We start from the raw sequence: 15,921 nt of genomic DNA on the forward strand, positions 1-15,921 counted from the left end.
GAGAGAGAAAGCGCCATGCGGATAGATGTTATTTAATTCAGTCAACGGCGTGGCAAGAAGAAATGTGCATGTCGTACACGAACATGTGAAGGAAAATTTCTTATCAGGGTTCCTTCAAAGCTGGGAAACGCGCCGCCCGTTTCGGATGGGGATACGTACAGACGTCGTTACAACCGTCAGGATTGTATACACACACACACACACAAGAGAGAGAGAGAGAGAGAGAAATAATAATGACTTCCGGCGTTTTACGCACGTGCAAAGCCGCGGTATGGCTATGGGGCACGCCGTAGTGGGTCGGGGACTCCATGATTAATTTTGACCACGTGAGGTTCGTTAAAGTGCACCCAATGTACGGTGCACGAGTGATCTTGCATTCCGCCTCCACGGGAATGCGGCCGTCGCGGTCGGGAAACTCGCACCCGCGACCTCGTGTTTAAGAGCGCAGCGCCGTAGCAGCCACTGCGGCGTGTGATTGCACACAACCATCACTCTGGGATTAGGGAAACACTGCGCGCCCTTCTTTTGCGCTGTATTGTTTATTATTATTATTATTATTATTATTATTATTATTATTATTATTATTATTATTATTATTATTATTATTATTATTATTATTATTATTATTATTATTATTATTATTGCGAAGCATTCTATGCCTCATTCTTGGCACTTTGCGGTAGCTACGTAAATAGGTAGGTAGGTGCGTGGGTAGGTTCCTGTCTAGCCTCGATTTAATGATGATGACAAAATGTATTTATTAAGGGATGGCTCGAAGGCCTATAATGGTGAATAAAAACGAAAAGTGTGTGACCGACGACGGAGCCAAACCTATGCCATCGAGCACAGCAGCCCGGTGCTCTAACCATCAGGCCACGATCGTTTCTCTCTCCCTTTTTTTTTCTTTTTTGTTGCCACATTGAACAGCACAATCACAACAAAAAGGTGCATTCGGGACACCTGCAGTCTCTACGAACTGGCTCTAAATTTGAAGCGATCGACGCTTCCGCCTCGTTCCATTTGCTCGTCTTTCCATGCGTGCGACAGCTCGCGCTCTATCTCCGGGACCGGCCCACTTTCATCGATACGTTATCCAATTCCTCGTGGTGCGCTAGGTAGAAATTGTCCGGCGTTATGCTGACTTCGTGGTCGCCTAAATTAATCGTGCTTTAACATTTCTTCTCAGGAGTACACACGTAATCGCCGTTTTAAATGCTCCCCATGACATATAGCCATATAGATACGTACGATTGCATACTGTGTAGTCGCCGATGACCTCGCAACCTGTGTTTCTCTCGCTTACGCTCGTCCACTACCCATGTGGAAACCAACAACTGCTACGTAAGCTCGCGTCGAACGGCCGGCTTGGAAATCATGCCGTTGCCGCCATACGACAGTCTTTAATGTGGTCGTGCTGCTGTCGTCACAAGCAAGTGCCGCACGCTCACGACTCACGCAGCTACTCAATTTACACAAGCGCGTTGGTGCGCCTGGTATCGCCTTTGCGGGTACCCCAAACAATGCTAGATACAGCCAGGTGCTTGCAGAATGATTCGCATAACGTCGATTTCCACAGTACGTAGGCGATGATGATGATGTCCATAAAATATGGCTCGTACACACCCTGGGGGATTGGCCAAGAATCTGCACAATTTATTTCTCGCCACTGCCGTTCCATGCGTTCCGCCTTTTTTCTTTCACGTCTCTTGATTTCTTTTGTTTATTCACTTGCACGAAATGCCTTAGCGTGGTATTTTTTCCATGCAGTAAACGCCATCTCTGGTTTCATTTAATGATGTACGATAAGCTTTTAGATTTAGCTTTTACTGTTTTATTCACTACTTCACATGTTATTTGCGAAACTAGTCGCAGCGCACAAAGCACGAACGACGTTGAAATACACAACACATTATTTCAGTCGTGTTACTTGGGGCTCTTTATAAAAATTGTACTATCTATCTATCTATCTATCTATCTATCTATCTATCTATCTATCTATCTATCTATCTATCTATCTATCTATCTATCTATCTATCTATCTATCTATCTATCTATCTATCTATCTATCTATCTATCTATCATTTATTTTTTGTCATTTGTCCATTTTGCTCTTCCTGATTGGACCTTGTGTTGGGCCTGCAGTATATCATATAAACAAACCTGCGGCAGTGGTTCACTAATGACTATGGCACTTGGCTGCTGAGCACGACATAGCTGGTTCGACTCACGACGGCCGCATTCCGAAGGGGGAGCGGAATGCGCAAACGCTCGTGTACTTAGGAATGGTAAATTAACACGAAAGACAGGGACGATAGGAAGGCGTAAGACACGTACACACAGTGTCTTCCTTTTCATGCATGTCTGTCTCTCTGCTTTACCATTCCTATTGTCGAACCAGACAGTCCGATAAGCTTAAATTCTGGTTCATCCTGTTAAAGAACACGGGCCAGGTGGTCGAAATAAATCCGGCGCGCCCCCACTGCGGTGTCTCTGGGGGCCCGTGTTTGACTTTGGGACGTTAAACCCCACCGTTTGATTTTGGTTGACGGTATATAAATAAATAAATTAACCTCTGCAGTGGCGCTGTGGAAAAGTACAACGAGATAGCGCGTCTATGCCAACACGCGAAAGCCCTGTTGCTCTTCGAGTTGCTTGCGGTCTGCACTATAGATACAGTAGGGCGAACTGCGGGACAGGACGCAAGAAGACGCGGCCGTTACGTCCTTCCTGGGTCCTGTCTTCGCTCTGCGCTATGGTATTGCTCGTACCGCCTTCTGAAGATTTAACGTATATCAGACGAATCGAGGATTGAGGTACGCGCTGACCAGCGCGTCCTGTTATCGCATTGTCTTATCGTGCCTGCGTAACTCTCGGCGGCGATGAAGAAGTCCGCGTGGTGGCACTCGGCAGCAAAGATGACGCAGAACTGGCCCATGAACTCGTAGAGGTCGGCGGCCGCGTCCGAGGCGTTGGCGCAGTACCAGTGCTCGTCGACGCCGTCGTGCGAGTGGCTGAAGCCCGTGCCCACGGGCTGGTCCACGTACACTACCGACGCCTCCTGGGCCCACGTGTGCGCCCGGAAGGTGGCCGTGCCGTCGGCGACGGCGCGCAGGGGTCCGTGCTCTACCAGCGCCCCCATCATGGAGGGCGCGCCTGGTCCGCCCTGAAGCCACAGCACCAGCGGAGCCGCGCTGCCCGAATGCTTCTTCTGCACAGAGAATGGACGCGCTATGGCTGGTAAGCATTGTACTTGTCCGTAAACAAGCGCGCGTGCGCTACTGTGGTGCGCAGGGAGGAAATAAACACTGCTATATCCAGATGACCGGACTCCACTACACATCCAGCTGTCCACCTACGTGACCCAGGTGAATGGACAGCGCTCTATAGTTCCGCTTGGGTACCCTTTACGGGTCACCTCCCTCGCGTACCTGATGACTCGAAAAACAAGCTCCTGAAGTATACCCATCATATGGAATGATTCAGAATTGAGAGTTGGGCTCGCAGGCTCAGCCCCGTTTAATGGCTGCTCCGTATATATAGATCAATCACTATTGCCGGATCCACTTAATTCTTCACACTATAGGCTTCCAAGCTTGCTGAATGCGTCTTTTTTTCTTAGTGCTCTCTGTCTGCAACGCGCCCTATCAAAGGCAGACAGAACGGAGTATAGAACTATTAGTGTTTCCCCAAGTAAACTAGTGCAACACCCCCGCACCCAGCCCTCTCCGTTTAAGTCCCGACATTCTTCGATAATTCAGATCCGTCGCGGAGTTCTATGGCGTTCTGCTGCTGGCACGAGGTCGCGGGTTCGATTCCCGGGCGCGGCGGCCGCATTCCGACGGAGGCGGAATGCAGAAACGATAGCATGCCATACTTTGGGTGTTTGTTGAAGAACCACACGTGCATGGTCGAAATTATTCCAGAGCCCACCACCCTACGGCGTCCTTTATAAGACATAACCCGTTGTGCAGTTTCGGGACGTTAACCCCAATGTACCTTTTTTTAAAACCTATTAGGCTGAAATGCAAAAACGCTAACGTAACGTGCCTTCGGTGCAGGAGAACCCTACAGGTTCATGGTCAGAATTATTCCAAAGTACCCTACATATATGGCGACCCTCATAGCGAGCGACTGTGTCGCTTGGCGAAATAAAACTCCATTAATCAAACTTCAAGAATTAAGATGTGGGCAAACGTACCATGCAGAGTTCTTTTGCAGCCGCACTTTTGCACACACGCTAATGAAAATTAATCCCGGCCACAGCGACCGCATTTCGATGGGGGGTAGAGTGCGAAAACCCCCGTGTACTTAGAATTATATAGGTGCACATTAAAGAACCCATTCATGATGGTCCAAATTATTCGGTATTCCCCCACAACGGCGTGCCTCATAATCAGATCGTGGTATTGGCACGTAAAGCCCCGTAATTTGATTTCTGATAATGTAAATGAGCACATATTACATATCTTCTTAGATGCGCAAGCGTTGCCCTCCGCTTAGCAAAAAGCGCGAAGCGCGTCATCCTTGTATATATGCGTGATGGACACTATGGTTATTCACTCCTAGCTGACCATGTCCCAACAAGCGGAAACTATAATCAACCATTCGCAGTATGCATATTATGACATTCATTCGCGGTTTCTCTGCGCGTTGTTACGTTTCGCCTACGACGCGCGGTTTAGCCGGCGCGACTGCAACAAAGCGGCAGACATTTTGGCCCGTTCGGCGTCGCCGCTACGCTCCCCGCCAAGCGCGTCCAGGCATGTTCCGATGCCACGTGTCTTCATGTGCGTGTGTGAGTGTATGTGCCATTGTGCCCGACCGGCGGCGATACGACAGCAGGGGTCACCTTCTCCTCCCAGCCATTGTGCCCGACCGGAGGCGATACGACAGTAGGAGTTACCTTCTCCTCCCAGCCATTGTGCCCGACCGGAGGCGATACGACAGTAGGAGTTACCTTCTCCTCTTTGTGCCCGACCGGCGGCGCCACGACAGTATGCGTCACCTTATCTCATTGTACAATCACGTGCTCGTCTATTGAGGGGTTCCTTCTTGCCCTCAACTGCGAGAGTATAAAAACAGCTGCCCCCGGACGCAAAAGGAGGGCTCCGATTTCTTCTGTTGAGTAAAGTGCACTCCCGTCTCTCTACTTCGGTCAACCTGACCGCCAACTCTTTGCGATGTTAAAATAAACAAGTTGTTTTGTTGTTACCAGTCGACTCATGCTTTGCCGGGACCTTCGGATGCTTCCAGTTGTACCCCAGGCCGCCAGGCCAACGCTACCCTTGGGGCTTGCGACCCAGGTGCAACAACGGGCGTCAGCGCCGAGTTCCCAACAGGTCGTACCATCGGTGCGACCACAACAACCGTTGCCATCGGTGGGACCCCAACAACTGTCTGCCAGCGGTGAGATCGCGACAACGGAGGCCAGCAGCGAAGAGATGCAGTTGACTGTATGCTGAGCAGCTCAACGACGATCCGGGAGCAGTGCAACGAGCCCTGTGTGATGACTGGTTGCCTGCAGCGGAACGACTGCGCTGAACTCTTGGCTGCGAGGTTTGGTGAGTGCGGGACTTTCTTCTTCTGAGCTTTGCCAGGCTTTTGTTAGTGTCAGAAACAGAGCTGGTAATTGTGGTTGTCGTTGCTGCCGGGTTAGTTTGCGGCAAGACAATAGTAAGCAGTAGAGAAAGCAGCATTCAGAGCAGCCATGGATTTGAAGTCGTTGCGCAAACCGAAATTGTTGGAGCTTGCAAGAGAGTTGGGTCTGGATGTCTCGGACAAACTCAGAAAACCAGAACTGCTAAAGGCTATTCTTGAGTTAGAGGCTGAGGATGACGAGCTGTCGGAATGCCTTGAGACTATTGAGGAGAGGTCAAAAAGACAGGAGCGCGAACTTAAAGAGCAAAAAGAGAAACAGGAGCGCGAACTTAAAGAGCAAAAAGAGAAACAGGAGCGCGAACTTAAAGAGCAGAAAGAAAAAGAAGAGCGCGACCACGCTTTGGAAATGAAGCGTCTCGAGGTAGAGATGGAACGCGCTCGTAATGGAAGTCAGGCACACGGTGCAGGAGAACGCGTATTGTTCAAAATGACTGACCTGATGCGGCCGTTTAAGCTTGGAGAGGACATTGGTTTGTTCCTGGTTAACTTTGAGCGAACGTGCGAGAAGCAGGGGTTCTCTCGGGAAACGTGGCCACAGCGCTTGCTCACTTTGTTACCCGGCGAGGCGGCCGACGTAGTCGCTCGCTTGAATAGAGAGGAGGCAGAGGATTTCGACAAAGTGAAATCGAGTCTGCTAAAAAAGTACAGACTGTCAGCAGAGGCGTTCCGTCGGAAGTTTCGGGAAAATGAGAAAGGCAAAAGTGAGTCATATACAGAGTTTGCGTACAGGCTTATGTCAAACATGCAGGAGTGGCTCAAAGAAGAGAAAGCGTTTGGTGACCACGAGAAAGTTCTGCAGTGTCTCGGGCTAGAACAGTTTTATAGTCGGTTACCGGAGAACGTGCGGTACTGGGTCTTGGATAGGCCAGACGTTTGTACGGTGGCTAAAGCCGCTGAGCTAGCCGAGGAGTTTGTGACGCGTCGGGCTCGCGGAGCTAAGGACGGTCAAAAGGGTGAATTTGGATCGAAGTTTGAGAGGCCGAAGTTCACACCCATGAGAGCAAAGGGGAACACGCGTAGTGAGGATGCGAGTGAAAGCAGTCCGACCAAACGTAAAGAGACGGCGGCAGCCGAAGCCGAACGCAGAAAGCGGTTCGAGATGAGGCAAGCGCGTGTGTGTTATACGTGCCAGAAGCCGGGTCACTTTTCGGCGCCGTGTCCGGAAACAACACCAAAAGTTGTGTTTTTTTCATTATGCAGCACTGACGAGAACATGAAGCTTCTCGAGCCTTACATGCGAGACCTCCTCGTGAACGGGAAAGAGTGCCGAGTGCTTCGCGATTCCGCAGCTACGATGGATGTAGTTCACCCGTCTTACGTAGAACCCCATATGTTCACGGGCGAGTGCGCATGGATCAAGCAAGCCGTGGAAGCTCATAGCGTGTGTCTGCCGGTAGCAAAAGTGCTTATTGAAGGACCTTTCGGAGCGCTTGAGACGGAGGCCGCAGTGTCTTCTATGCTGCCCCCCCAGTACCCGTACCTATTTTCAAACAGGTCCGATCACCTCCTGCGCGAGAAGGGGCTTTTGTTTGGTGAGGCTAGCGTTCAGGCCTTAACCAGATCGAAGGTTCGGGAGCTCGCTGCAAAGGCGGTAGTTGCGGGGCCGACGTTATCAAACAATCAAAAAGGTTCAGAGGTGCAGCAAGCTGACGAACTGAATAAAATTGAGCCTGTAGCGTTGAAGGCGCCAGATACTGGAGAGGAAATGCCCGATAAGGGAAAGTTAGAAGAGCTATCTGCAGATTTGCTCATCGCGCCTACGTCAGACGGACTTAATAGGTTGCTAAAAGTCAGCCGGTCGGCTTTGATAGCCGAGCAAAAGAAGGATGGTAGCCTAGAAAACATACGCTGCAATGTCAAGGAAGGTATCGCCAGGAAAAATGCGCGTTTTGTGGAAAGAGGTGGAGTCCTGTACCGGAAGTATCTAGACCGCAGAGGAGTGGAGTTCGATCAGCTGATCGTTCCTCAATGCTATCGTCAGGATCTGTTGCGCTTGTCGCATGGGGGTTCGTGGTCCGGACACCTAGGAGTTAAGAAAACTAAGGACCGTCTCTTGCAAGAGTACTATTGGCCAGGGTGTTTTCGGGACGCAGACCATTTCGTGAGGACATGTGACACTTGTCAGCGGGTGGGCAAACCAGGGGACAAATCAAGGGCGCCGTTGAAATTGGTACCTATCATTACGGAGCCTTTTAGACGGCTCGTTATTGATACAGTGGGATCTCTGCCGGTAACAGCCACGGGGTACAGACACATTTTGACTGTGATCTGCCCAGCGACAAAGTTCCCTGAAGCAGTGCCGCTTAAAGAACTCAGCTCAGTTGAGATAGTCAATGCACTACTGTCCATATTTGCGCGAGTTGGTTTTCCTGCGGAAATCCAATCAGATCAGGGCACAGTGTTTACTAGCGCTTTGACGACAACTTTTCTCGAAAGGTGTGGGGTAAAGCTGTTACACAGCTCAGTGTACCACCCACAGTCGAATTCCGTTGAGAAGCTCCACTCCGTCATGAAGCGCGTGTTGAGAGCATTGTGTTTTGAACATCAAACTGACTGGGAGCTGTGTCTGCCTGGGGTGATGTTTGCTTTACGGACCGCGCCGCATGCGGCTACGGGGTTTTCGCCAGCTGAGCTGGTGTACGGTCGCTCGCTTCGGTCTCCGCTTCGCATGCTTCGAGAATCGTGGGAAGGCAGGGGCGACGACCCAGTCGTGGTGGAGTACGTGCTTAAGCTCCTCGAACGCTTAAGAAGGGCACAGGAGTTGTCAGGTGAAGCAATGGCAAAGGCCCAGCAGAGGGCCAAGGTTTATTATGATCGGACCGCCAGGGCCCGTCGTTTTGAGGTGGGCGATGAGGTCATGATATTGCGCACATCGCTAAACAACAAACTAGACGTGCAGTGGGAGGGCCCAGCACGAATTGTTCAGATACTGTCGGACGTTAACTACGTGGTAAGTCTGCCAGGAAAGCGGAAAGCACAGCAAGTTTACCACTGTAATCTGCTCAAACCTTATAGACAAAGGGAAGCAGTGGTGTGCATGATGGTAAACGTTCCTGAAGAGCTTCCGGTCGAGCTTCCAGGACTAGGCTCAGTGACGAACAGGGAAGACACCGGTCAAGTCATTAGTGACCTTATCAGTAAAGCACCGCTGTCGCCCGAGCAGAAAACCGAACTACACCAGCTATTACAAGAGTTTCAAGGTCTGTTCTCTGAGAGGCCTGGTAGGACTTCTGTACTTACTCATGATATAGAACTTGCCTCCACAGAGCCAGTACGATCCAAGGCGTATCGGGTGTCACCCCGCCAGAGCGATATTATGGAGGCTGAGGTAAAGAAAATGCTACAGCTCGGTGTTATTGAGGCAGGTGAGAGTGATTATACCTCCCCTTTGATTTTAGTTGAGGTACCGGGCAAGGAACCTCGTCCTTGCGTCGACTACCGCAGGCTTAATTCCATCACTAAGGATCAAATTTATCCGATCCCTAACATCGAGGAGCGCCTTGAGAAAGTTAGTAGCGCTCAGTTTATTTCCACCCTAGATCTTGTCAGGGGTTATTGGCAGGTTCCACTTACAGAAGAGGCTAGTAGGTATGCGGCGTTCATTTCACCAATGGGAACATTCCGTCCTAAAGTGTTGAGTTTTGGTTTGAAGAACGCGCCATACTGTTTTTCAAGCCTCATGGATAAAGTGTTGCGGGGACAGCAAGAATTCGCTTTACCGTATCTAGACGACGTAGCGATATTCTCCGCATCCTGGTCTGAGCATATGGCACACTTGCGGGCAGTGCTAACCCGCCTGCGCGAAGCGGGCTTGACAGTAAAGGCTCCTAAGTGCCAGTTAGCACAGGCAGAGGTTGTCTACCTCGGTCACGTGATTGGTCAGGGTCGTCGCCGCCCCTCTGAAATAAAGGTGGCCGCTGTGCGAGACTTCCCGCAACCGCGCACGAAGACCGATATTCGGTCGTTCTTAGGTGTCGCCGGCTACTATCAGAGGTACATCCCCAGGTACTCTGATATCGCGGCTCCCCTGACGGATGCTCTAAGAAAAACAGAGCCTCAAACAGTCGTCTGGGACAAGACAAAGGAAAGAGCTTTTAGCGCCCTAAAGAGTGCCCTAACAAGCCAGCCTGTGCTACGATCGCCAGACTATACAAAAGGGTTCGTTGTTCAGTGCGATGCTAGTGAGCGAGGCATGGGCGTTGTACTGTGCCAACGGGAAAATGGAGAAGTAGAACACCCCGTCCTGTATGCTAGTCGTAAGCTGACCAGTCGTGAGCAGGCGTATAGTGCCACCGAGAAAGAGTGTGCATGTCTCGTGTGGGCCGTTCAGAAATTGTCATGCTATCTAGCCGGCTCGAGGTTTATCATTGAGACGGATCACTGCCCTCTCCAATGGCTGCAGACCATCTCTCCCAAAAATGGCCGCCTCCTGCGCTGGAGCCTCGCTTTGCAACAATATTCCTTTGAGGTGCGTTACAAAAAGGGGAGTCTCAACGGTAACGCCGATGGCTTAAGTCGAAGCCCCTAACGTAGGAATCAGCCTCAAAATTGTTTGTTACTGATGTTTTTCGTCCTGAGGCAGGATTTTTTAACATATTGCTTTTGTTTAGTGTTTCAAAGTGATGATATGCTTTCTAGTGCAATTTTCCAATTTGTGGACGCGTTCTGAGTGATGCTAGACTACTGTAAGGAACTAGGCAGTGGTATAAAAGGGGAAAGAGCCTGGCAGGGCTTAGTGAGGGTTGTGCCGTGCTTGCTGACTGAGCGGTTGAGTTTCAGCGTAGTTCTAACGCTTGCCGGGAACGAGAACAAGAATGTGAACTCTCCCGAAGTCACTTTGCAGTGTCCTGTGCGAACCTGAACGAGAGAACGAGGCCTTCTCTGTGCGCTGCGCTCAAGAAACGTCGAGGGACGCCCGACTTCGGTTATGAGCATCATCGAGCGACATCCCTCCGGACAGCGGATGCAGTCCCCTGTCCATCGGGATCTCCTTCCCCCGGCGGGGCGGTCTGTTACGTTTCGCCTACGACGCGCGGTTTAGCCGGCGCGACTGCAACAAAGCGGCAGACATTTTGGCCCGTTCGGCGTCGCCGCTACGCTCCCCGCCAAGCGCGTCCAGGCATGTTCCGATGCCACGTGTCTTCATGTGCGTGTGTGAGTGTACGTGCCATTGTGCCCGACCGGCGGCGATACGACAGCAGGGGTCACCTTCTCCTCCCAGCCATTGTGCCCGACCGGAGGCGATACGACAGTAGGAGTTACCTTCTCCTCCCAGCCATTGTGCCCGACCGGAGGCGATACGACAGTAGGAGTTACCTTCTCCTCTTTGTGCCCGACCGGCGGCGCCATGACAGTATGCGTCACCTTATCTCATTGTACAATCACGTGCTCGTCTATTGAGGGGTTCCTTCTTGCCCTCAACTGCGAGAGTATAAAAACAGCTGCCCCCGGACGCAAAAGGAGGGCTCCGATTTGTTCTGTTGAGTAAAGTGCACTCCCGTCTCTCTACTTCGGTCAACCTGACCGCCAACTCTTTGCGATGTTAAAATAAACAAGTTGTTTTGTTGTTACCAGTCGACTCATGCTTTGCCGGGACCTTCGGATGCTTCCAGTTGTACCCCAGGCCGCCAGGCCAACGCTACCCTTGGGGCTTGCGACCCAGGTGCAACAACGGGCGTCAGCGCCGAGTTCCCAACAGGTCGTACCATCGGTGCGACCACAACAACCGTTGCCATCGGTGGGACCCCAACAGCGTGCGTACTGATTATTCCTGAATCGTTCAAATTACCCCGCGAGAATCACATTTCCGGTGTGGCCAGTACAGCTCTTCGATACCAGAATACTAAAATATACTAGGCCCTGGACACAATGAGCGCTTTCCGAATTACTACGACGTCACTTGTGTGTCATCTGGATGTATCCCCCGCGACTGGAGAAGACGATCTGCTGTTTTCAACAATAGCGTTCGGAAATGCATGCTCCGCTTCTCGAACATTGTGGGGAAGTTCTGCCGAAGAAGCGTGTACGTGCAGCGTTCCTCTCCGTTGCCGTTTCTAAGTATTACCCAACCTAGCGTTGTTGTGCCGAGCCACGCGAAACACTGACACTCCCAACGTCTACACGTATACGACAGAGCTCTAATATAGATAGAAACACTTTTACGGGGCTGTTTAAAGACGTCTTGCGCACCAGTTTCCCTATCTGTAGAAATTTTCCCATTTTACAAATAGAAACCATACAAAAACAATAACTTATATAGACCGCCTTTTGTACGTACATGTTGCCCATGTGCAGTCCATGGACTGCGCGTGTCGCTCATTTGGCTACCTGGCCTTCATGACCTATATAGCCGGCGCCGCTGGTACTCACAATGGCCGGGAAGAACCAGAAGAACAGGTGGTTGGATTGATGCTCGCGCACCGTCAGAAATCCCGCGTAGCTCTCGATGTCCGGCGAGCCGTCGATGGTGCCCACGCGGCTGCGTTCGCGGGCATCGCGTACCCTTCCTTGTACCACGTACGGCGTCAGGTACAGGGGCAACTCCTCCCGGCCCTTCCTTGTCACGCCTGCCCACGAGCGCAGACGAAACCGCCGGTCTAGCTGAGCTTCGCCGCACCGGCACTCGAGCACCAGCAGCGCGATGAGCAGCGAGGCGCCGGCTAGCCGAAGCACCGAGAGAGCCGAAACGCCAGCGGCGCATGTTGGTCTCATGCTTCCGCAGCGCGATCGGCGGCAAGGGAGGCGATGCGGTCCGCCTCGATCGGCGGCCGTGTCTGGTTTCGCGTGACGGACGTGCCTTTCGTTTTGTATTGTGCTGGATATTGTACGAGCCGCGGCGATATGCGGCCTGTGCGTGTGTCGCTCCGGTAGCACTCGTGGCGAAGAATTTTATGAACAGCAGACGCAAGAGGCTTAGCGCTCCAGAAAGAGTAGGTTCAATTTGGTATTAACTGCGCGAATTCTGAAAAAAAAAAAAAAGACAACGAAAGAGAATACAGACGAAAGAAGTTTGAGTGCAGTCTTGTATTGGTTGTTTTCCCGACTTTGCACGGTTAGCATGCCCAACAATTAGCCCGAGCCAGCTATAGGCCCTCGAGATAAATCTACACAACGTATTACCAAGGGGTTATGTACGAGGCGTGTACTGCAGCACTGCTTGGCACTTGTCTAAGAAGACTCGGCGCCATCTAGCGCCGCCGCGAAGCCCGCGTGCGGCCTCCGAAATGCATAGCACGTCGAAGCGTGCAAACACCGAGAAATGTCATGCGGCAACCGGGCCCTTCTTTTCTCGTGCTCCTTTCTTTATTCTTTCTGGACGCGCTCCACCATCTAGTCGCGCGGCCCTTAAGTACAGGCGTGACCTCCGAGATAAGAAGCGTGGCGCCCCGGTGCCTGCGAACACCAAGAGTTGTTCCCCTCGCTTGTCGTACACTGAGGGCCACATGCTCAGTCACTGAAGTTGGCGAGAGGTTCACTGAAGGGCAGCACATACCCAGTGCATTCATGGCGCAGTTCGCTGAAGCGTTGGCGTAAAAGGCGTTCATTGAAAAGCGACACGTACATACCTATAATATATAATTATAGTGCATTTGTGGCGCACCCTGCTAATGCATCGGGCTGATGCCCTTGAGGAATCCTTGTCACGTGGGTCCAATTCCGCTCAGCATCAAAGCAATTTGAGGGAATTTAGAGGGCAGCTCCTAGGCGCCCGTTCCTGCGGCGACCGTCGGCATCGGCGTAACCGAGCGTCCAAACAAAGGATGAAAGAACAAACACGGAGCGCCAGGTGGGATGAAAGACATGAGGTGGAAAGCGGAGGATGGTATGGCGAAAGCATTTGAAGAAAAACGTAGTGTGGCGACGATGGCTACGAGATGGTGCCAGAGTAACACACATCGTCTAGGAGGTCCACCTGCGGCAGCTGCTGTGGATCGTGCCCACGCGTCACCCACGCGCTGCCTCTCGCGATCTCCCGATTAGCGAGGCAGTCGCGCCACACTTCGCTCCGTTTGTAACGTGCCACGCGGGATTGTCAGCGCCAGCCACTATATTGCGAAACTAAAACACGTATACAGCTGCGTTCAAATTTCGCATTAGGGAGTATCGTAATCCTCGGTGAATTTTTTTTCTCTTTCTTCCTTCACCCCTCCGACACTGAGGCCATAGTCTCATCTATTTCAATAAATGGAATCAACCAATTGATCAATAACATTACTTCATAGCTTCAAACTTCCTTTGAACCTTTCGAGAACAAGTTTTACAGTCTGCGTTTCACTGTCGTTCTGTTGTTGTCGACACTTGCTGCCTGGACTGCTGTCTGGCCTAGGTGCAGGCGGTCAATGCGAGACTGGCTCCTTGTTTTCAACGATAAAGGTAACCACAAATTCATTACAGAAGGCTAAGATGATAACCTCCTCGGGATATTGCGAACGGCCCTTTAATACAGCGTGTGACAGATGCACATTCCAGTAGTCACAAGCGCGTGCTTTGCTTTGTTTTTACGATAAAATGGTACATGAGTTGAAGGTACAGCTGGCTTGAGCCAATCAGCTAGGAAAGCGGCAATACGTGTACATGTGAGCCTGCCATACGTAGGTAGTCGGCGCCTTGTATTCATCATGGTTTTCATAGTTTACGTGCCCTTAGTGAGGCCAGTACATATATACTATTGCCAAGTACTTTGCCCTCATTTCTTCCGGTCCGGAGCTCCCTGTTCGTGCAAACTTGCAGTGCAAATTAGCGAGGTAGTTGCGTCATACTTCGCTCCGTTTACAACGTGTTGCTCGAGACACTGTCCGCGCCAGCCAATATGTCGCGAAATGAAAACGCGTAAAGAGCTGTGCTCAAATTTCACATTAAATGGTATCGTAATGTAGTTGGTGAATTTTACACACACACACACACACACACACACACACACACACACACATATATATATATATATATATATATATATATATATATATATATATATATATATATATATATATATTGTGGGGTTCTCACCCGTGCTCTTGGGACAAAGGAACGACAACAGTAGTGCAAACAATCACAAGGGCATTTATTGCGCCTTTCATAGACTAATGCCTTCTAGCCTAGTTGCTATCACAAAACATGCCGATGGGCGCGCGACAAATCGCGGAAGTCCGACTCACCGCGACCGGATAGCGAGCGAATATGTTCGCCACATGCTGGACACCAACACCTGGTCGTTCGCGCGTACGGTCACACGAACGGTGGAGCGTTCGAACGATCGTGTTCGTCTATTCCGGAGTAGGCCTCACGAGACGGTCTCGCAGAAGCATGGATTGGCGCACGCGCAGAACGTCCGCGCCGCTTGCCGTTGCTGAGCCAAAGAGGACGAGCCTTCTCCGTTTTGCGCCCAAGTAACACCGCCGTTAGGTGGCGCTAGCAGAGCAACACTCGCGCCATATCGTATTAACCTGCAAGCATACCGACCGGAGTAGCAAAGCCACGCGGTGAAGCCGGACTACAGGTGGCGGGAGCTATGCACGAAAACAACATATCAAGGGACGCGTGCGTGAGAGTCGCGCATCCCCAATATATATATATATATATATATATATATATATATATATATATATATATATATATATATATATGTGTGTGTGTGTGTGTGTGTGTGTGTGTGTGTGTGTGTGTATATATATATAATAAAAATGCTGTCCGTTGTGCTACGCTGGTTCATTGATGGCCGCAGGGGCAATGTCCAAAATAACGAAATTGGCACCTTGAATTAATACTTCTCCGATGTAAAATGATTTTCTGTCGCTTTGATGCGTGACTTGTGGTTTGCCACTGGTATCACCATGCTTTGTATCACACGCTGCACACTTTTCACGAGACCAAGTTCGAAAGCTAGTGCTCACGTTCCTCCCGCAAGTTTGTTTCCCGCCCCTACGGTTTGTATCAAGCCTGCCGTAAACTTAATCACCGCGCCCTCGGCTTCGGACGCCACTCAACTTATCCTTACTCCTTCCACTTTCGACTCTGCTGCGTCAACTTTACATGCTTCGATTGTCGTGTCGAACGCCGGTACGCCACCGATAGCCGAGAGTTTGAATAAAAAGCCGTGTTTCCTAACACGAATAATTCCCAATGAGCCTCAGATCTTTGAGAAACGTTTGAGAGGCATCCTACTTGGGACATTACGACGCCCAATGGATATCCCCACAAATATATACGACATACCAAGGATGTTACCGGAGCGGTCCAGTGCAAAAAATAATTTAAAAAATACAA

The 15,921-nt window shown here is 50.8% G+C and overlaps 1 protein-coding gene across 1 annotated transcript in view; it reads right to left on the reverse strand.

Moving 5' to 3' along the window:
• The window catches only part of LOC142570990 (venom serine carboxypeptidase-like), a 32,944-nt gene extending 20,487 nt beyond the window's left edge, over positions 1-12,457 (reverse strand). The window contains exons 1-2 of the mRNA XM_075679285.1: positions 12,028-12,457; positions 2,860-3,208 (exon numbers count right to left, since the gene is read on the reverse strand). Coding sequence (XP_075535400.1) covers positions 2,860-3,208; positions 12,028-12,369 — 691 coding nt within the window. The 5' untranslated portion in view covers positions 12,370-12,457. The remainder of the gene's footprint in view (positions 1-2,859; positions 3,209-12,027) is intronic.
• Positions 12,458-15,921: the final 3,464 nt, after the last annotated feature.

Source organism: Dermacentor variabilis, chromosome 2 (assembly GCF_050947875.1).
Source record: "Dermacentor variabilis isolate Ectoservices chromosome 2, ASM5094787v1, whole genome shotgun sequence".
Classification (NCBI taxonomy): Eukaryota; Metazoa; Arthropoda; class Arachnida; order Ixodida; family Ixodidae; genus Dermacentor; species Dermacentor variabilis.